Consider the following 23,222-nt stretch of genomic DNA (forward strand, 5'->3'; position numbering starts at 1 on the left):
AGCCACCTGACCATAAGTCAGAGCCTCTGTCACAAAAAGCTGCTGACACAGATCCTGAAGTCATGTAAGCTTGCTTTGGCCCCAGTAAAGCAGTGTCTATAGCAAGTCAGCAGGGAAAACAGCCCAAGGTGAGATCTTACTGAATCAGGAACCCCATCTTAGAGAAATGCATGTAATAGCAAAACATGCTATAGCATATAGAAATACATGTTATAGCAAACCCAGATTTTCCTAGTAGAAAGGATGGGATAAATTTTAATAATAAAAATTGGCACTGCAAGGGTTCCCCTGCAGACAGACCACTCTGTTTAGGGACACGGTGGGTTGCTAAGAGGCCTCTATATAAATTTTCATTTTATTACCCAAGGAGTTAAGGTGCATGGTCAGCATGGAGTCAGGGCTGCTTGCAACCCTAGAGAGAGGGATGGGATAGTACTTACATAGGCTATTATTGTACTGAAAGGCTATCTAAAGCCTAAAAAATTCTTGCCGTGAAAATACACTGCCCACAATCCAGCAGAATCTACTTTCTGTTCTCTTCTGGAAGACTAACTTTGTAAAAAGCTCAGCTACATTGTTCAGCTGGGCAGGCTTGTCCAGCCAAAGAGCTGCAAATGCCAACGTGTTTGTGCAGCATGGAAAGCAGTGCTTTCATGTCCACCGCTATATAAAGTTCCCAAACATTTCTAAAAAATCTACCTGTGTTTTGTTATTTATGTAGTTCAGAGGCTGCATGTAGAGCTGCACAATGTGTGTGCAAAGCCTAGTTTGATTTTCTGAAAGATCATCTGCTCTTTCCTCATTGCACTTCCAAACAATCTGAAGCAGAATAGAAAAGATGCAGAAAACTTCTAATGAATCTTTTTTCCTTTTGATACAGATTTAATAACACAGAACCCAAACTTTAGAGTTGCCTGAGCACCCAGCTTCTTTCTTTGCCTCTGCACTTGCCGTTGTGAGGCCACTCTCTGGAACCTATTAAGGTTCCAATACATGCAATTTGAATAGTCATATTAGATGTGTCCCTTAAATAATGAAGGAGTAACTTTTATGTAAATAAATTATTAACAGAGATCTCAACATTGGACTGTCTTGTTGGGCTTTTCAGCTGGGTGAGTAGATGTGCTTCTGGAAGACCAGTCCAAGAAACAGGATTTTGCTAAGGGAAAGACTGGGAAAAAAGTACTAGAGGAAATACATCCATCACTTCCAGAGAAATTAAAGCCTCTCAGGGAATGGCAGCACATGAGACTCTATTATGGTGGGAGTGAAGGGAAGGAAGGAAAGATGGATGGTGGCTCCCCATGGGATAATATGGTACGTCCACCAAGTCACCTGAGGACATGGTACTTGGCTATCCCCAAGGAAACAGGCCTCCCAACAGGGCCCTATTAAGCACGGGACTTTTAATACCACTGCTACTTTGATGCCTCTCATGCCAGGTAGAAATAACCTGCAGAAAAGGCTGGTCTGAAGAAGCATGAAGTGAGAACCAAATGGCCAAATCTTGTACTTGGACCACGAGTCACACTGACATTTATACAGCATTCCATCATCCTAAAGGATGACAAAACTGTCAAATAACAAAAATCAAGCACTGCCATCTACTCATACCAAAATCCTGGCTCAGCAGAAGGCCTCTGCGCACAGCCCTGGGGACACCACCATGGGAGAAAGCTCTCCCCCCAGCACACCATGAAAGGCTTTGAGCTCAGCCTCTGAAACTGCAAAGCACTCATTTTGTTGTCTGTGGATAATGCTTTAATCCGCCGGGCAAAAGCTGGACATTGCTCTCTTTTATTCTGGCCATACACAATTGCAATGCTCGAAAAGAAAAGCGCCTCACTCCCCCATACCTGCTGCTCCTCCGAACTGCTGACGTCCAGATGGGCAGCCCCAAGGCGGGGCCATTGGGATTTATTTAGTTCACTGCTGCAGATGATGCCTTTAGTGCCACAAACCGCCCTGGAGACAAGTCCTAATCATCTGGGGGGGTGATTATGTTCAGTTCTTCCTCCCCAAACCCCCCCCACATCATTCAGATCCAAACTGGAGAGACAGGCAGGCACGCAAGAGGGGACCCCGGCACCACACAGCCCCCCCGAAGCCATGTACAGAAGCAGCTTCCTCCGTGAGGTGCGCAAGGAGAAGTATGAGCGGTCGGATGCCTACGATGAGCTGCGAGGCTCCCCTGAATTCGACAGTTTGGCCCAAGCCCGAGGCCTGGAGAATCTGCAGGAGCTCAACGAGCGCTTTGCCAGCTACATCAACCGGGCGCGCGTGCTGGAGCAGCGCAATACCATCCTGCGCAAGCAGCTAGAGACCTTCCAGCGCATGGATGAGTTGGTGGGCTTGGATGAAGCCTTCGCTGGGCAGATTGAGTTCAACCGCCAGCGAATGCGGGAGCTGGCGTCCGACCGAGCCAAGCTGGAGCGGGAGGAGAAGGATGCCCAGCGCATGCTCGATGAGTACCGCAACAAGTAAGGGTTGCGAACGGTGGAGGATAGGTGGTATTGTTTCCATAGTTAATCTTTGTAGTAAGGATGGGTTTGGTGTCACTGGCTGCTTCTCATGGATGGGTGATGCCTCTCCACGTGTATCAGACTTGTAGCCGGGGATGGCACATAAGCCTATGGTGAAAAGCAAGGTGCTAGGACTTAGGAAGTTCCAGCTCTGCATTTCATGGTCTCATTGCTACTAGACGGGTAATTACCCTCTCCCTTCCATGGCAGCAGGTCCTCACTGTAGCACACGTCAGTTGCTGTTGCTCATTAGCTTTAGGAGGATTGTGCTCTGAGCTGCAAAGAGGGAATAACCCAATTAAAACCCAAATGGCTCGAAGCAAGTCTTGTGTCTGAGCAGCACCAAGATCTCCTGAAATGTGTAGGACATCTCTGAGAAACTGTTATTTACAGGCATTGTGAGGCACCTGGGCCAGTCTGTGCCAGCCATTACAGATGTGAGATGAAAAGAAAATAAATAATTTTTTTTCCTGGTATGTAAAATTTGCCTAATTACCCTCCTCTCCCTACTTACATCCTACTATTTCCATCTCATGCTACTAAAGCAACAGCTGTAAGAACACATTTCACCTAACTTCACCCCTTTGACCTTAGCAGCACCATAAATCAAAGAGCAGGAGCCTTGGGGGCTGAAGCATATAAGTGCTTCCAGAAACGTCTAGTCCCTTCCCTTCACTAGCAGACAGTTTTGACCATGTTGCTTAATTAATTACACAATGAGACTTGGTGAGTATTGCTCATAAAAGGACTGCTCACAGGAGAGAAGGGTCTTGGCTTCCTGTTACTTATTGGTCAGGTTCTTTTCCCCCTAAATATCTATCTGGCTAGTTCACCCAGGAAAATTTGGCAGCAGCATGGAGACTGAAGAGGACCTTTTCATCCTCCCCACCATAGGGTAAGGGATGAACTCCATAGAACATGCTTTAGCTTAGAAACACTACTCACTGTCAGTGATGGGAAGGAGAAAAAAATGAAACATTTTCAACAAACAGTCTTGGTAGAAGTGCAGCCATTCCCAGGTAATGCTTACCACACTCACCAGAAACTTTTTTAAGGCAAAAGGCAAATCATCTGGAGCACTGTCTTGCTGCTGCAGAAATACAAGTCCTTCAAGATTTCATCCCTTGTCTCCATCACAGGCTTTTTGTTTGACCTTGCCCAAACCACAGGATTTTTCAGTTTGATCCTCCACTGATTTTCCCCTCCTCTGGGCTAGAAAGTGTAAGACTGATAATATTTTCCTTTTCTGTCTCCAATAATTTTTCAACTGGAAAGAGCCAGAAAACAGATGCGAGATAATTGACGTCGAGGCCATCTGCATCTTTAGGCCATGGTCAGATGATGAATCTCTTATCAGCAGCTGTACAGTCCTAATGCACCCTCACCCTGTCCTCCGCAGCCCTGCACACTGCTTGGCGCATACCGCCTGATCTGCTGTGCTGCCACAGCTATTCCTGGGGCCACCCTGAGATTTGAATCAAGAAAATGAGCCAGCTAAAAATAATTTTTAAAAAAATAAAAAATAATATCTCCAACCCAATTCAGTGGGCTGTCATGAGACCAGCTTATGGGGGCTGTGAGCTACGGCACAGCTATAGAAATGCTAAGCCCTGATCTCTCTTTCTCATCTGACAGCAGAGAATAGCCCATCCAGGTGCACTCAGGCTTAATGCTGGAAATGGTCAGATGTCCACGACCCCCTGACTCAGCGCCAGTGAGTAATAAGCACCTGATTAGGCAGTTTTGTATTCCAATATTTATGAGCAGGAAATTCAGCTATGAGCTAATGCTATAATTTAGCTGTTGACTCTGATACTTGTTCATGTTTTTATTACACAGTGTCCACGAGATTTTGACGAGACTCGGTACTTGAATGTCTAGCTGCATATTAGTTAAAAATACGTGCAAACTATATAGAAATATGCAGTGCTATGATATAGCTGGGCAAAAATGCTTTTTCTCTGTCTGGAGTATTTCAGGCAGGCTAAGAGTCAGTGCAGTGAAACCCTCAACTCCCTCTTTGATTTCAACAACTTGCAAGAAAAACTGGCCAGAAAAAAATTAGTTTTTCCTGGCTACCTTTTAATGGATTCCTGTGTCTACCTGAGCAGTTTGTGGATTAACTGCCTGTATAGTTCCCTAACAGCAGGATTAGCGATCCCACACAAAGATAAATCACTTTTTCTTACAGTTCCTTTACGCAAGCTATAAATAGGTGGGGAAGAATACAGGATATTGAAAATCCTTGGGGGCAAAACACCAAGAGAAGGGGCTGTGCTTTTTGAAAGTGAGATTTAGGACCTGTTACAGGAGTAGTTAGTGACTTCTTAGAAAAAATGCATGGTGCCTTGTCATACAGTCCTGGGATGTTCACTCAGCAGCCATAAACAAAAGTAAAAAGGAAACTTTGACTATATCCAAGCCAACAACATTGCAATTTAAAAATTGAACATACACAGGGCTGTTACAATGGAAGGGCAATGGCTGCTTTTTAACCAAATTGTCTTTGGTTTACATCAAGAAGTGAATTTTGGTTTTATTTTTTTCTTTTGGGAGCTGCTGAATTTGACCTGAAGACAGACAGCAAACTTCCTTCAGCATCTGAAAAAAATTAGTTGGGTTTAGAGTTGCAGGCATTAAAACAAGGCTAGTGCTCTGACACTGTGTACTCTGCCTACCCTGTTTCTAGCTCAAAGCCATCCTGATGGCTATGATTTCACTACTTAAACTTATAAATAAAGCTCTCTAAACAAAATATGGGATGACTAATCTTCTGTGCCATGTTAGGGCCTTGCTATGCTACTGAAACCAGAAGCATTCCTGTGCTGAAGACCTGCTCTCCTACCTGGGTCTGTGCTCAGTCCGCAGCAGGCAGTGCAGGTTTCTTGCTTCATTTTGAAACATAAAGCATCTACTTTTGGCACACTAGGATTAACAAAATCTCTTAGAGTGGAGCACCGTGTTCCAATTAATTGACAAATGTCTGTGTCCTTCACTAATGTGAAGAATTTTAGCTCTTACAACCCATTCTTTTACATTCACAATTTGGGAAATAGATTTATATCTGTAAGTAAACCTTTTAAAGCTACATTTAGACACAATAGGGCCTGGGACTACCAGGTCTGTACAATTAAATGTGCATGAACTGTTGAAAAGTAGATCTTACATTAAAATTTATTTTTAAATCCTCTGTAGTCACATTCATAGCTTTTCACATTAACATGAATAATTCAGACTGTACCAGTGGAGAATTCTTTCTCTTGAAGTTGCAAAAAAACCCATCGCTAGGAATTGTTTGGATGTGTGTTATAAAAAGACTAATTATGCTAATTTTATTGAGCACCATTATTGTAGCAATGTTGCATCAGCTGTGGGAAAGGACTGTATTTCTCTCTCCATGATAGTAGGAAGGATGCTGAAACCCAGATTTTAGCACCCTTGACTGAACAGGATTAATTAACTTCAGAAATTAAAAGTCTTGCTAGTCAATTGTTTCATTTAAAATCCATTCACTGCTAATCTTGTGGGGTTTGCATGCACTATGATTCCCTGGAAGTTGCTAGGCACAGAAATTGGCACGGTGTTCTCCAAGCTGCACCGCGTGGTGATGCTCTGATGAGCTGACACCCTTTGGGGCTGCAGTGGAGACCCAACACCTGTGAGAGAAAACAAAAACAAGTAGGAAAACGTGATAGCTGGGATACAGGGAGCAGTAGGGACTCCATCGGCAAAGCCGTCTTCAAGCCCTGTCTGTAGGGGTTGTCTCTGCACTGCTGCTGCGTTTCTGGTGATAGGGAGAGCTTTGTCCTGCTGCAGCTGCAGGTGAGGAGGTCCTGCCTGTCCTCCACCCCCTCCTGAGACTGCTGAAATCTTGCCCTGTGGTTGTCAGCTGCTCGACAGCAGCTTCTTGATAACGTGGGTAGAAATCTGTTCATAAATCAGTAGAGCACAGCCCTCATGGGGCTCATCTTAGCTTTCAGGGTATAATCCACAAGCATTAATGCCCTGTCCGTCACCCTTGTAGGACCAGCATTTTGCAGTTTGTGCTCTCTTTTGCACCCAAATTACTGCTGTCTCTATTGAGAAAAGGCTGGTGAAGTGCCTCAGGGAAAGCACAAAGGAGAAAAGTAGAAAAGTTTAACCTCAGCTTGCAGCAAGCCAAGAGGCTTCATATATTGCTGGAAGAGTTCAGTAGGGTTCAAGAGAGAGGCAACATTTCTCTTTCTATTAAAGGCATAGGCTTGACACTGAATTGAGTATCTGGCCATTGAGCATCACGAGGATGTATTGTAACTGTTTTCTCTTTGGAGGGGAGCCAGCCCTTGCACTGCAAGCAGAGGCTGGGTCCAAAAAAAAAGGGCCTTGCCCTGGCCCCATCTTTTAAGAGCAAGCACAGCCTGTCTGTCAGCTGGGGATGGGAAAAGAGATTTACAGCGCTGCTGGACCCATGCTTTCCCAGTGGAGAAACTAGCCTAGCGGTGGGCTTCCCTCCTGCATGCCCAATGCTCTCACCAGGCTGGTGCCGCGAGCTGTAGCGGGGCTCAAGGGGCTTAACAAATATCTGTAAATCTGTTAGTGTGCCAACAGAGAGCTGCTAAGCTAAGAGAGGTGAGGTAAAGGGAACCTTTAAAGCTCTGATTGGCTTTGTTTGAACCCGGCAGTGGCCTCCACTCCATTGCTTTTCCCCTGTGCAAAAAACAATTAATATCCCTTTTTTTAATAAACAGTTCAAAAAGCTTTGTTGCACCCCTAAAGCTACTTGACTAGGTGAGAAGGGTTTTTTTAAAAAAGAAGTAACTGAACCTCATGGCTCTGAAGGTCCAGGAAAGGCTGACCAGCAGCCATCTAGGAAAAGCTTGACCTCTTTTAAACATGTCCAGCTAATGACTTGAACATTGAAATCAGATTGAAGCATAACAGGTTGCAATTTGTCAGCCATTGCACTTGCATAGCTACATTTCAGCAGGCACAGAGGCATTGTGAGGTCTCTGAAGCATTTCTAAGAGATCCTTAGCCCTTTTGCACTGAGCTTCGGGAGTAGATTGAACATCACTTAAAAGCATTCCTCCTTCAAAGGATAATCACACAATACTAACTCTCTCAAGGCTGCCAGGTGGATTTATGGTTGTGTGCCAGAGCAGGTATTTGTGTTATTTGAGAGTGAAGGAAAATGTATCTGAATATTTCAGTCACTGAAAGAATTTTTAAGTGAGGACCTAGCAACTAGGCAGATTTGAACAGGTCTGAATGACATTAGGGATGAGGTTTAGACCCTGACTCTGTTGGATCTTGTATATTACTGGTAGTGTAAATCCAGCCTTTTATTGTAGCTGTATATTTGATTTTCACAAGCTGCCACAATCTGCTTCATTCTCGCTCAGTTGTCAGAAAGTATCTAAGTTAATTAAGTGTTTATTGTCAACTGCACACAAAAATTTTATAAGATAGACAGAAAACTGGTTGGAGGTGAGCTACTTAATAAACGACAGAAACAAAGGCAGTCTTGCTTTTGAAGCTTGAATGTTCTTGGTTGTATCCTTGGAAGTGAACCCTATGTTACTACAATTTGACAAAAAGGCATTGTTTTAATTTTGTCAGAAAATAGCACTTCAGCTGAGGTGGCCCAGCAATTTGTAGGAGTGATAATGAAATAAAACTTCATCATTTTCACTTGTTTCTTTGCTGTTCATGGTAAAAATTTAAAACAGACCAGTGACCAACCCTGCTAATATTATGGGATTTCAAAGGAAGGGAAAGTTGGGAAACCAGAGCACCAAGTTGAGCCTATTTCTTTGTTCTGCTGAGTTCCTCCTTTGTGGTCCTGGTCAGTTCATGAGTTACCCTATCCCTTCAGCTTTTCAAGACGTGTTAAAAGAGATGAGGATAACGTTGGCTGTTCATCCTACAGGGGATAAAAAGAAGGAAGTGAGGTTGACACAAACATTATAACTTGATCCTTGATCTGTTCAGTCTAGGAACTGACAAGTTCCCTGTTGACTGGAGCAAGATCCTTAGATGCCTCCAGCATATCTGGGCTGAATCAATGATTTCAGAAGACAGGCAAGGGGTTATGTTCAATTCTGAATTTCAGCCAGGGTTCATGTTTGTGCTAATGTCCATTGCTTGTACTGCAAATGAAGGACATTCACTGCCAGAGTTGACTTGTCACCCACTGTGAGGGTTTCTTGTAGAAAGTAAGAAAATGAGAGCTTTTTATATCTCTGTATCTCTGTTATTTTAGGGAAAGCAAAGGGTTAAACAGGAATAGACTCTATTTATGTACTTTGGCACTGGCAGCAGATGGAGTTTGATGAGCCACTTGTTCAGTACTGATGGCAAAGTCTCATTGCCTTGTACTATAAGATGCTTCTGGCTGTTTTGTTGGGTTTTTTTTTTAATGGGGTCTCATTAAACTATATCTCCTATTAAACATTTTATATATAGTTTATTTAGGGAAAGGAATAAACAATGATAATCAACAATTAGGCAGTTTTGTACTCTGCAGCTAAAAGGATTTTCTAGAAGATAATTCTATCTAATGTACAAATACAGAGCCCTTATTCTTAAAGAATATGTGCTGTTTCCTCTGAGATAAACACAATATACATCTGTTGTTCACTCAGTAGAGGAACATGCACATTATGCACTTGTGGACATTTTATAAATGCATAAGAATAGTTGGCTAAATGCAGTCCTTACTAAGACTCGTGTGATTTTGACCAAGCTAAAATATGAATTGCTATTAAAGAGGACACAAAGCTTGATCCATCAAAGCATCCTAATATAACATTATTCATACACGTTCAATCTGTGAAATTGCAACCTTTGTGTTTAATGTGTCTGTCATGAAAATGCTTATTGAACAACATCAGGTAGAACAGAAAACCAAGTACAATGTAGTTAAATGCTAATGTGCCAGTGTAGCAAATACTCACATAGTAACCACTGATGAATGGCTGTCACTGTAGTCCAATGCCAGTTGAATATACTTTTATTGTAAATAATCTATTCTTGGGTTTTCCTTCAAAAAGTGATAGCAAATGTGTGGCATTCCATTGTCTTCTGCTACGTAATCTGAGGACAAGAAATTAGTCAATTCTGGAACTACACTTAACATCTGGGACCAAAAAAAAATTTAATGCTAATGCATAAATAAAGCTTTTGGGCCCTTTCAAGAATCATATTCTGCTTTAGCATGAAGCATATATTGTGCACGATAGTGCCGATGACAGTGCAGTTTGCAGAAGGATGAACTGTTGAACTTCATCTCCTTTGTGCTATTTGCAGGTACAGAAATGAACGTGAATATCAGCAGAGGCTAAAAGAAACCCTTGAACGCCTTAATAAGGTAAGCCTGGAAAAATGGAAAGGGAAAGGTCTTTATCATTTTTTCCTTTGTTTTCATTTACTACAGCAAGCTGCTCTGAAGAAGCAGTGGGAAGATAAAATGTCAGACCAAGACATTTCTTGTCATTATGCACTGGTGAAAAGGTCTCTGTCCCCTTCATCCCCCTCCCTAAGCCTTGTGCAAATGGCTGAGCCTCAGCATGTGCAGACTCACTGTGTAGCGCCCTGCTCTGTAGAGTCCTGCTGATTTTGGTCATGTAGCACATGCCATCTACAGCCCACAGCCTCAGCTGTGCTCAAGACTTCACTAATTTTTCAGTTAAGACCAAGGACTAGGAGGATCTACTGCTTAACACTCCTTTTGGAGCATCAGCAAATGGCTCCTGCATTCATTTCAGGACCTGGAGCTGACATATGTGTGTCCAATGTGAACTTTGCAAATTCACCCTTGCTGAAGATCTGGCACATGTTTAGGTTTTTAACTCTTTCAACACTCTTTTTTTTTAACTTGGAAGACAATTTCTCTCTGAGTGAATTAGAGTGTACACACCGGTAGGAAAAGCCCATTTATTAGTCATACCATGCAGCCAATGCACATCTCTTAAAGTCCGAAATATGACTGGAAAAAATGTGTTTGTTGCTAAATACCTTCTCCCCTCCCCCCCTTTTTTTCATACAGCTACTGTATTAAAGTACTGATAACACAGCATGAGAAAATGCTGATTGTGTCCAAGTCTTGAAGTCTGATGTGTCTCAAAGCTGCTCAGTCCCTTGCAGGATATGGTCAGCCCATCCCAGGACAGACCCTCAGCTTCCCATTAGTTTACAAATAAAAGAAAAGCTACAACCCCCCCGATTTTTTCCTTTCACAGTGAAACATGAGGAATGTTTATATCGAGCTGTACTTTTCCTGAACTAATACCATGGGAAGAGAAATAATAATAATAAGTGTCAGAGAAAAGATAAAATTTTACTAACATATTTAGGAAGTTTCCAAACCAGGTCTGTGAAACTGAGAAAGCCTGATTCATCCTCTCTTGCTACTAGATTTCATCTGAGTGAAGAAAGTTTATTATATCTTTCTTCAGTTCTACTTTTTACATCTTATCCTTCATCTTCTGTACTGGGAAACAATTACAGGTGGATTAAATAGAGTTTTTTTTTATTTCCCGCTACAAATGGCAGGAGCTGTTCTGCTTGAGCACTGTCATATCAATGATATGCATGGTTTATATTAAAAAAAAAATGTGTGTTTTAGCATTTCTGTCTCCAGTGAGCTCTAGATATCCTGCATCACTGCTATTTTCCAGTGTGCTAGCAGGACTCTTGGACACCCTGCAAGCTCTTAAAAAATATTTGTGGAGGCAAATATTTTGTAAGGGGTAGCTGGAGCTGGTGGGTCCATCTTCACGGTTCCTCTGAGCTAATCTGTGGCTAAAGAAAAGTGAATTCATTCGACAACCCCAGGCAGAGCTGACAAGATCTTGATCTGCAGGGGGTGTTTTTATCCCAGGCTGTGTCTGGGCTGCCTGTGGCTGTCCCTGTTGCAGCAGCTCCTTGCATTGGGGCACCAAATGCTGGAGGGAACACAGCTGATTTTCTGTACAGTGCCCAACACATAGCCTGAAACCTGCATGTGCAGATGTAAACTCCTGCCTTTTCCGACAGATGGAGAATCATTTTGGAAAATCAGCAAACACTGATTCTGGAGAGATCTAAGGGATTTCTCTTCCATAATAGATGAAAATGCTGCTGCAGCACATGGATCCATGTTCTGAAATGAGCACCTAAACCAGAATGTTTTTTCAGAAGTTGAGTGAATAGCAAATACTGCAAAGTTCAGAAGAAAATGTGTAGGCACTGCACTATACAGCATCATCAATGAAGCTGGTCTATCTGAAAGCAGGGAATAAAAGCAAAAGTATCTTTCCCCTTTGAAGGAACATTTGGAAAGCCGAGCTCTGCTTTTGCTTATTACAGGCAGAAATATTTGCTTATTGGTACTATCTAGGGGCCTGGGGGCTTTTTTTGGCTCCCCCCCAAACCTCCCAACATGGCCATTGTCCTGCTGATCTTCCTCTCAATAGGAAGGCAGAGGAGTGCAGAAAAGCAGCGGGCATTCCTGATGACCAACTCCGAATGTGCTGGTCCGGATGTGTCTGAATCAGCCACTGTTACACAAAGCAGAGAGACTGCTAGAGAGGTCTCTGGCTGGGAGCCTAATGACACAGCTAACATCTACACATTTTTGGAATAGCCCAAGCTGTGCACGTGCAAAAAGAAAAATCCCCTTCTACCAAGTCATATGCTGCACCCATAGATTTCAGTGGTTTATTTGCAACCCGTGATCCACTCACGGAGACAATTTTACAGCTGGTAATGGCACATAGGTAATTTTAAAGGGACACCTTTAAATTTTTTTTTTTTAATACTTTGAGTTAAATGCAGAAATGGAGACTTTCTTGAGGCCAATTGCAAACTGGTGGAGGAACTGACAAGTTTTGCAGAGTTGCAACGAAGATAGATTTGACAACTTTCAAGATACTTTCTCAAAAGCAGTATTTTACAGTATTAGTTAATGATGAACCTACCCAAGGAGGCATGCATTAAGTAGAAAAATAAAGCTATTCCCTTCATACTTATATATTTGTAAAATATATTGCCAAGTTCCATGGAAATTATTCTATATTCAAGGGTTTGTATTAAGTAACGTAACAGGAAAAATTTAAATTAGACCTTTGAACAGAAATGGAAATTTCACTGGATTTAAATACTGGTGCCACTTATACCTATGTACTTTGAGATCATGATTGCTAGTCATATGCTTTGGCCTCAGAATTAATTGGACAATATGAACTTTCATCCTCAGAAATCCTGATGTATTAGAAACTTCTGCAGCAAGGTGATTTTTTCCAGACTTTCTCATCTGTCATTTTTATTTCCAGAAATGGCTCCAAATTGACAAACATTTGTGATATTTGAAAACACACCAAAGAGAGTGAAAATACTTTGGACCATCCTGGGTTTTCTTTATAAGGGCTTCTTTACTGGACATATTAAAAAGGCGGCACAATACCTCAAGTCCTGTCATAAACACTAGAAAAATCAATGTCTTAGTCTGTTCATGTCATTGGTTCAAGATTCATGCGCCATTGCAAGCTTTTAGCATCAAAGACTGGTATTTCATAGTGTCTGTTACTTGGCTCCCAGCATTCATAAAGCATATGGTAAACATATTTTGACAGTGCCAGTGCCAGACAAGCAGTGTGTACAATGGGAGAACACAATGAATAAGGTGCCTGTTGTTTGCTGGTTTCATAATACTTTTGTTTCTCCCAGTAGGCTTTAATTCTCCACCCAGGCTGCTATGCATGTGCAACGACTCACATTATGGCTAAGTGGCTGCTGTGGTTTTGGCACTCCAGCCATGTGTACTGACTGTACCATGTGTCTCTGCATTGCAGGAAGCTGATGAAGCACTGCTGTGCAACCTGGAGCTGCAGATCGAGTCCCAGTTCCTGCAGGATGACATTAATGCCACAAAGGACAGATACAAGAAGGTAACTGATGGCTGAATTTGCCATCTTCTTTAGCTCTTCCTTCTAGAAACATGTGTGAAGACTTGCCCTTCCCCATGGTCTATTCTAGTGGCAAATTAAAGCAAATCCCGTTTGTGTTTTGGTGGGTAAATATAACACTATATATTTTCAGTGGGCACAACAGCTGCAGTGTGGAGGTCAAGCCCAATGGCTGGATGGCTGCAAGCATTCAAACAGACTCCCTCAGGGTCTCATGCCTACAGCTGTAGCAATGTCTTGAATTTGTTGACTTGTTATCATGATTCAACCCAACGTGCTGGTCAAGCTGTCTTTTATTTCATGCTAAGAAGCTATTGCTTTCATTAGAGGGGGACACCCAGTTTTCGGGGCCCGAGCATCCCAGTTAATTGGCAGACGTAAGCCTGTAGCCGTATGATTACACTGCAGCCAACTTTAAAACATACAGCTCCCTTCTCCTTCCCGGAGGAGCGGTGAGGCTTGGGATCACGCCACTGTCCCATCTTTGCTGCTTTTGAAAGAAGAGGCTTACTTACTTTTTTGGACCACATGCAAAGGTATTTGTGGTTCTCATTTTGAATATCTCCTGTGAAATTGGAAATCATAGAATCTTTAATTAAGACGATGACTATATAGCCAAATGCCTGTAATGTACCCTCAGCATGATGAAACTGTTAGCACACATGCACCCAAAATCAGGTCTAAAACCACATTCCAAAACCAAGTCTGAACATGAACTGGATTTTTATATGCTAAAAGAAGTAAATATCTAGGAATAAGCCCCAGCAGTGGAGCACATTGAAGGGAGCACCTTGCTATGGCATTTTCTGATGAAAATGTTTTTTACTTCACCACAGAACCTTATGGAAATCCAGACCTACGTCAATGTTTTGCAGCAGATCATCCAGACAACCCCTCGTGTGTCCCCTATAACCACTGGCATATGTGAGGTAAGTATTGCTGTCAGTAAATACACGCTGCTCTAAGTAAGAAAGAGAGAATGTTTACTCCTAAAGCATCCCAGATCCTCTAACTCCCATTCCAAGGTTGGATGAAAACTGCAACAACTATGAGTAAGTAAGTACTGAATACTGAATATGAGAGAAAAAACTAACTGTAGCTTTGGAAAACTGAATTGATCAGGAGAAGAGAGATTGTGTTAGTCAGGTGCCCGCCAGCATATGTATTAGCCTCCAAAATGGCTAGTTCAAAGGTAGTTGAAATAGTTGTGCATCCTATCTGAGGAGGAGCTGGCAGGATATATGAGTATTTACAGAGAAAGTAAATCTTGTTCTGACGGGGCGAGATGTGGTGAAAATTTGTAAATCAAATAAAATGATACATGCTAGATGAAAACTTGGTGATTCCCACCAGTATGAGTGGCTATGCCAAGAACTTTTATTATTTGGAAGAAGATATGAACAGCTGTATCTACAGCATCTAATTTAACATAAGCTGTACTTCTACAGTCCTGCCATCTGACAGCTTTCATTCTTAAAGCCATGCTACAGGGGTTTACTTGAGGTTTAATACCCAGCTTCTTATTTGTCTTTTGTAATTTTCTGTTTGTCTTTACAGTTTGTTTCCAGTAGTGGAAATTCTTTTGGCTCTTTTTAAAAGAGTGAAACATACTTTCCTGTTGTTTTCTTCCAACCAGGAAAAGCTGATAGCAGAGAGGAGGATCCCTGTTCTGCAGAGCCAGCTGGAGGAATACAAGAGCATCCTCTGCCAGCTACAGGCGCAGAAATACAAACTGCAGACAGAGGTACTGCCATCACTAGCCATAAACACAACCATGATGCTCATGAACTCTGCTCTTTTTAGGTCACATAGAAAAACCTGGGAGGCCTTTAACAGGGTCTTGTGAAGTCAGTTGACTTGGAGGTGTGTTTTCCTTTTAGTTTTCCATCTTCAGCTGTTTCATTCCCATTCTCTCAGTGGTCCAAATTGTCAGGTGTAGATGGCCAGGGAGGGCTGTAGGTATCGTAGCCACAATGAAGCTGTCTTTGCTTATCAGAGTAGCTGGTGGGAGAAGGTTTCCACATTGCAACTGGATTCTTGCAGGACAAAGTCAGCAGGAGGTCATGGATGGAAAAGTCACACAGGGCTGGTCTCGCTTTCTTTCTTACTGAGCTCAGGCTGGAAATTAGCTCCATGAAAAATGAAGGGGGATCTTCAGGGCTCTGCCCAGTCCTTTCCATCAGTGCCACATCCAGTGCTGAGCTTGCTGTGAGAAGGATTGGACAGACTTGGTATCAAAACTTGGAATCAAAACTGACATAGGTGTCGAGCTACATTTGGCATCCTGTGTTCATCCCTGTCACTACTAAGCACTAAGTCAACGCCTCTCCTGTGCTTAGACACTACCAGCCGAAACCGAAACCATCTGCTTTTTGCCAAATTCTGATTTGCAAAAAATGACTGACCAAGACTTTGACTCATTGCTCCTGCCCATCTCCCAGCCAAACCTGCCATAAGTGAACCTTCCTTCTCCAGCCAGTGTCTCCAAGTGAGAGTGCAGTGCAGAGATGTGGGTGGCAGGAGATGGAGGAGCAGCTAAAGGCTACAGTGAATAGAAACCAGACCTGGATAATTGCCAATGGCAGGTCTGCCTCCATGCAGCTGAATATTTCTTAGCAGACAGAGGTGGAGAATGACCACCTCATGCCCCCAAGTACAGTTTTCTTTGTGCCTCGAGTTGTCTATCCGGGGTGAGAGGACTGATACACTGGCATAAAACACCTTTTGGTGGGATTTTGGATTCCTCTGGACAGCCACAGCAGCAGGTCTTAACTTCCTGAGCATAATTTCTTTCACTAGGGCACTTGGGGACAGTGCTACCCCCAGGTCTTTTCCTTGGTCTCTTTCTCATGTCTGATGCTCTGGTGGAAAGGACACATGCGCTCTGGGAAGGGCAAAAATCAATATAGTGATAAGTGAGATAATGATTCAATGTAGAAAAAAGGGGAGAAAATCAGCCTTCTGCTGGCAGACAGAGAGAGGCACTCTCTGGGCAATTAATCTTGCTGCTTTCACAATCAAATCTTCATGTCCCATTTAGAAAGAGTTTATTAATTCATTCATTCTCATGCCTTGAGATTAAAAGAGTGAAATAATTTTATGAGTGGAGGTCAATGACATGGTTGCTTGTGATGTGAAGGCTGGATGTGATGACTGAGATGTCCCTGAGCTCCTTTGCTTTCCTGTTTCTGGACCTGATAACCATGTTGCCAAGAGGTTATTGACCCCACCTTGTGAGCACTAAACACTAAAGGGGGCTGTGGAACCTGTTGGTCCACTTGTACACTGCAATATAGCCAAACTAATGCCAAGGGACTTAGCTCCTGAATTTAGGCTCTTAAAAGGTTTTTGAAAATCTTGTCTGAAACATATAAAGATAAATCAATTATTGAAGAATCCATTAGTCAGTTATCGCCCCATTAGCTTTTTGTGAATTCATCTCTTTAAAAGCTGTTTGAAAAGGGAAAAAAACCCCGAAGTGGTGAAGGAACTATAATAAATAGCCAAAAATAGCAGAAGAAAGTGAGAGCAGAATTACACTGTCAAATATCCCACCTGTAACTCCTGCCCCTTGTTTTTGCCAGGCGCTTACTGCCACCCCCTGGTTGCTGTGCTCTCCAATGACTAGCATTGAAGCTTTCCTGTACAGCAGCTATTTTTATTGCTAAAGTAAATAAGCCAAGGAATTGAATTCAAAAGGGAAGCTTTTAGTTTACAGAGAAACCCTTCCTTAACCTTCACTGCCTGGTTTGCAGACCACAGAGAAGGAAGAACGAGTTTTGCCCAGGCTCATCTTCCCAGTGAAGCACTTTTGCTCTCCTTGTAAGACACTGCCTGCCCTGGTGAGGCCAACCACAGTGAGCTGCGGGTCACGCAGTGAGACATCAGCCAGCCTGGCATGCATGTGGCAGGAGACATCACACAACTGTTCCCCTGGTTCATGCTGATCCCGTCATACTTACTGTGGAACAGAAGCCTTGGGATGGATAAGGGGGCTGGGAGGAAGTTCTTGGTTTTGAATAACTAAACAAATGCAGTGAAACTGCCACTGTGTTTCAGCAATGCAGCCTCACACATAATAAAACATGTCTTGCCTTTAACTACCCTTGAAATACAGGGATGCTGAATGCTTCAGAGCTGCTTCTTTCACCCACCAATTTTGTTTACCAGACAACCATGCTGGAGCAAGCGATTAAAAACACCCAGGAGAGTTACGATGATGAAATTCAGCTTTACAATGAGCAGATTGAAAACCTTAGGAAGGGCATAGAGGAGGCTGAGAGGACCTTGGAGAAGTACACGACTGACTGCCGCCAGCTCGTGATCTACCAGCAGTCCCTGGAGAACGAGCTGGAACGGTACAAACGTATCATCGAGAACGAGGACAGCCGGTAAGGCTGGATTTCTGGACTCTCCCAAAGGGGCCAGTGATCTCTTTTATCTCCTTTGGAAAATGTATGTTTAAGGGCATTTGATTCACCCAAAACTATAGCTATTTCACACTTTTCAATGGTAGATAGCCAAGGACAGGAATCTAAATAGATTATGCAAAATCTGGTCAAGCCTCTGCCAAGGAAAGGGTCAAAGCCATTTTGAGCTGCTCCTTTCCACACAGTCTCCTTTCCATATACTGTCCTGGCGTCAGTGCACAGAGGTCAGGAGCATATGAAAGCAATTGGAACGCCCTCTCCACTGCCTGGGTGTTCATGAATGAAGCTTGCTGGGGCTTTACAGGCAGGTTGGTCTTGCAGGGCTTAGACAGGGCAAATGTCCTGTAAAGCAAAGGACTCTTCACAGCAAACCCATTCTTCCAGCAAGGGGGAAAAATGTAGAATACAAGAAATTTGCAGGAATTGCGATGTGTTTAAAGCTACAGAGGAGTACTGGCTCCCTCTAATGTCAACCGTCAGTCTCACATGAGGTGCCCAGTGCTGCCTGCACAAGTAGATGCAGCAGGGCCAGACCCCTGAGCGCCCAAACCACTGCTCTGGGTGGTCCAGAAGATGCAGGGAAAGGACACTCACTAATAGTCAATCTCACATGTGGGGAACAGATATTTCATCAATTTTCAGCATCTCCTTTTGGACACTGCATTCCAGTTAGGAGTATCTGATCAGTAATTCTCAGCATCAAAAATCAAAATGTGCATCTCTTGCATAGCTACACAGGGTGTATATCCTCCCTACAGGCCAATATACTCTCTCAAATACTGACACAGCAGACTGGAAAGACCACAGATACAGTAACTGGTTTGCATATAGGCCAGCCTCAGTTTTAATTTTTAACCCTTAATACTATTGACTCCTCCAATATTTTCCAAGGAAGACTGCTCAGTTTTCTTCTTGCCCTTCTGAAGTCAGGCATATGCAGGTAACATTGTAACAGCTACCAAATTTCATATTTTACTGGCCAGCATGTACAGCTCTCGCTGACCTCTGGTAGGGGTGGATTGACTGCCCATCCAAAATCTTCCCATCCTTTCAAAGCACTGTGCTAAATTACAAGCCTGTTGCTATGGGTTTTAATTAATTACTGGAGTACTTTGCCTAATGGAGCATCCCATGTCTCCTGCTGGTAGAAACCAGCCTAACTCCTGTGAAGGTGCTGTGGCTGCGTTGATTTTCCCCAGACAAGAAACAGGCCCCTGTCATTCTCTTTGACTCCTCACCACAGAGAAATACATTTCATTAACCTCCATGCTTCATTTCATGCAATTTCACTTGCTCTTGATGGAAATGAGGGAGAGACATCTGACCGATGCGCATCTTCTCCGGCAGGTTAAACTCTGCTATAGCAGGAACGCCAGTCACACTCTTCACGCAGATCTATAGACCTGTCCAGCCTCAAGCTTCGAGGGGAAGAGGTAAACCTGTGACATGTCTTCCTGTGTCTGTCAAGAGCAGCATCCTTGTATTTTAAGCTGTTTTTCCATTTGTCTTCCATATGAACACCAGCTGTGACAGCCTGACTCCAGGCTTGCTAAGTAAATGCAACAATTTCAGCTTACCTTAAATGGCTTTGGGACAAGCCGTCAAAGGACAAAACCACAAGCAAAAGAGTTGTTTGCTAATTTCTGCAATTTACTACTTAGGCCAATCATAGAGCAAAGTCAAAAGGCACCTGAAACTGTGGAAAGAGCTGAGGGTTTTGTGCTGACTTGTTGCAAGTCGTTGGTCCACACTACTCACATGCAAAGAGCATCAGGGCATATTGAGTGCTGCAGGCAGGCAGAGGACACTTTTTGGGGCCTGTTTACGTCCCATGGCCTGGTTTCCTCTGAACAGTGTTTCCTCCATGTTGAATGATTGCTTGTTAGAATTAGGATGCTTGTAAACCTGGTGACAAGGAAATGGCCAGGACTAAACTAGTGAGGCTGCTCTTAACAAAGTGGGGAGCTGGTTTACAGAAAGGTGCTGCAGGTACTAACATATAGGATGTTACTGTAGCTTAAATCCAAGGCTCACTGTGGATTTACTAACAACAAACTGCCCTGAGAACAGAGATAAACTTTCAAACCAGGGTTTTTTTGGAGTGCAGCTGTAATTTTTGTAACTGCTTTGTGAACCGTAGCAGTTTTATGAAATGTGTCCATAATGCCTGAGGCCAAATCCTCAGCAGCTGTAAATAGCTACTGTCCTACAAAGTGTTGTTTTATACCCGCTAAGGATTTGGCCTGTCTCTAGCCACATCTCTGCTTCCTACCTGCAAGGCGAGCAGGGGATTTCATGTGCATTACTGTACCTGTGACATGGGACAAAACAGCTGTCTTGGAGAAAGCATATTAATATCTGTCTGTCCCTGTGTTCCCGTAATTCCTGGTACCAACCTCTGCCTCCTCTGCTCTAGCTTGTCATGCCATGGAACTCAGTAGCCTGCCCGCACTCCTGCTGCTGCTGCTGCTGCTGAGCTGTCATGGGGTCTGTGGCTACTGACTGCCCAGGAGATCAGAAGCACAGCCTGCAGGCAGGGCTTCCCTCTGCGTGGGCCTAGAGCTCAACATCAATGTTCGAGTGATGGCAAAACATTGCTCCTCAGCACTGCACCGCTGACTGGGTGGCTGCTTAGCTCTGTCTCTGCCAGCCGCTCACTGGTCCCTCCTGATGTGCCTCCCTGCATCTGCCCATACCCAAAATTGCTGTGAGGGGAGGTGTCTGGCACGCTTAGCCCCCCCGGGACACAAAGACAAGGTGTCGCCCTGTTGAGCTTGTCTTCGGAAGCACTAGAAGAGCTGGTGATGACACTCACTTTCCCATCAGGCCTGGACCACTCACCCAGCAACCCTGTGTTCAGCGGGAAGGTTTTAAATAGGGCTTTGGTTTTTTTTTTTCCCCCTCCCTAAACCCTAGCAGGAGTTGTAAAAGCCAGACAAGCTATTTCCACTTAGTCCTATGCCAGGCCATGCCTCTAACTTTGGGCACCTGGCTTCAGTCTCTGCCTTAAGAGGTGAAGTTCCTTGTCTAGTTGACAGGGCCAAACCCTGCCATGATGCCTGGAAGGCGCTGAGCCTGACTGCAGCAGCAGGTGCTGAATGTGCCTGCTGAGCATTAATGCAGGCCTGATAGGTGCAGCTGCCTCTCTTACATGCACAGTTGTCCTGTCCTCACACTGTGTATGGCAGTGGTGACCTCAGATGCAAAATGGCTACTTGGCCAAGGGGGCCCACACAAAAGAAGAGGTTGTTTAATGTGCTGATGGAAGCTGTGCTCACATTTGCTGCTCCATTCAGCTCTCCACCTGCAGCAGGAGGGTGAGAGGCAGCTCCAGCATTTGCAGTGACTGTGTTCAGCATTGTTTGTTCTTTGCTTTGTTTTGATTTTTCCATAGATATCACCCAGGCCATGCAAGATATTGCCAGTGTAAAGCCCAGACAAAAAGCTCTGACAAAGAAAATTGCCAGGAAAAAGGAGCTGATATCTAAAGACATAACCGACGGTCTCTCGCCTGAAAGAATGTATGAAAGAACTCCAGAAGGTTTTGACCAAGATCAGCTGGAGTTTAGGCACGAAGGCTCAGTCACATATGAACCTGGGCAGGAAGGATTAGAACTTGATGAGAAAGAAACAGGCCCAGAGGATGTACCTGATGGAGCCCAGATAAGTAAAGCCTTTGATAAATTTTGTAACATTGTGAGGGAGAAAATAAGAGCCTACAAGAGACCAGAGCCCAAACCTGATGCCCATCCCAAAGGGCGTTACGTGCTGGTAACAGGGGAGGAAGGCTATGAAGAACCTTGCATCTTGGCCCCCTCCTTCCCACCTGGGGGAGGAATCACAGTTTCCACCAGCAATGGGAAGGTGATGAACGGTGGTGATGTAGAGCCCATACCGGAGCTGCCAGAACCTGCCGAACCATCAGAAAAAGAGAAAGGGGCTATCTGTGAAAGGAGGGAAGAGTTTGAACTCCAGGATAAACAGAAGGAGGAAGAGAAAGAAGACATGCTTGAATGGGGAAAAAAAACAAGAGGAAAAATAGAGCAAATCATAAAGTATCCAGACATCTCTGAGCCTGAGAGAGTTCCTTCCCCCGGTCTGATAAGCCCAACCGAGCCAGGAGTCCTTCGAGAGACAGAATATGAGCGAGAAGATAAGCAGGGCCTTTTGTTCAGGGAAGCAGGCTTGCCTGGCTCCATGAGCTATGAGAAGGTGGAGGTAGTGGAGTCCATTGAGAAGTTTTCAGATGACAGAATTCAGACGTACGAAGAGACAGCAATGATTGTGGAGACGATGATAGAGAAGACAAGCAAGAAGAAACCAGGTGACAAAGGCTCTTAAGTGACACATATACACCCTTGTCTGGCATAGTTATTAAATGACTGGTTTTTTTCCTGACCGAATGCTACAGTAGTGAGATTTTTGCTGTTTGGTATGGAACAGATTGATACCTTGATGGCAGTTCTGTCTGATGTAGGCTTACCTTTGGTACAATGGCCAAAGCACTCCAGGGCAACAAGTAATAGGCATATCCTATGCAACTGATTTTCATGATTAGGACAAGTTGAAAGTAATTATTATTACAGAGCTGCCTGGCTTTCCACAGCATCTGGGACAAATTTGCGTATTCATCTACTGCTCCTATAGCTGCCGTACGATTCCCCATCTCTCAGACAGCTGCAAATGTTAACTTGTGACATCTGGTTCATTTAATAAAAGTTTTGCCTTCTACAGAAGATACCCGCTGTGGGTTTGTGTTTGACTGATGGTCCCTACTAGTAAGTGTCAACTGACTGGGTGTGCATGAGTTTTTCCAGGGGAAGGGCTGGATACCTGTTAAATAACCTATTCCAAATTCTCATTTACAGTCTTTAAATAGAGATGAGCTTGGCAGACCTTTCTTTTTGGATCTAAAGACAAACTCTCTGCTTATCTTTTCAGAATAAAACTTGAAATTCCACCAAAGTGGGGGATAACCCTTATAAGATACTGAAGGCATTGTCCTTCACCAACACAACTAAGGTATTGACAAATGCCAACAAGCTTTTGAGCAGACTGCAGCCAACTCAAAAGACTGTGTTCTGGTATTTTCTTGTTAAGTATTTCCTCAGGCTGTAGCATTTTACAGAGTTTAACAAACATGGCCACAGGATCCTGTCGCAGCCCACTCACAGTCCCATGGTGCTCCACGGGTTGCTGGAACAAGTGGCACCTTCCCACATCCCCATGCCTGGGGAAGCAATAAGCCACACTTCTGCAACAGCCTCTTGCAGCTCCCAGAAAGCTTCAAATCAGGAAAAAAAAAAAAAAAAGGAAAAGAAATTCTTCACTTGTGTGTGTGCAAA

The 23,222-nt window shown here is 43.7% G+C and overlaps 1 protein-coding gene across 1 annotated transcript; it reads left to right on the top strand.

Annotated features, from left to right (window-relative positions):
• The first annotated feature begins 1,949 nt into the window (after nucleotides 1–1,949).
• BFSP1 (beaded filament structural protein 1) lies at nucleotides 1,950–22,799 on the top strand. The gene is made up of 8 exons (XM_009930098.2): nucleotides 1,950–2,480; nucleotides 9,810–9,870; nucleotides 13,334–13,429; nucleotides 14,284–14,376; nucleotides 15,084–15,191; nucleotides 17,618–17,838; nucleotides 19,225–19,310; nucleotides 21,272–22,799. Exons 1-8 carry the CDS (start codon nucleotides 2,110–2,112, stop codon nucleotides 22,216–22,218), a joined length of 1,983 nt encoding a protein of 660 aa, XP_009928400.1. The 5' UTR covers nucleotides 1,950–2,109; the 3' UTR covers nucleotides 22,219–22,799.
• Nucleotides 22,800–23,222: the final 423 nt, after the last annotated feature.

This window comes from Haliaeetus albicilla, chromosome 7, assembly GCF_947461875.1.
Source record: "Haliaeetus albicilla chromosome 7, bHalAlb1.1, whole genome shotgun sequence".
NCBI lineage: Eukaryota > Metazoa > Chordata > Aves > Accipitriformes > Accipitridae > Haliaeetus > Haliaeetus albicilla.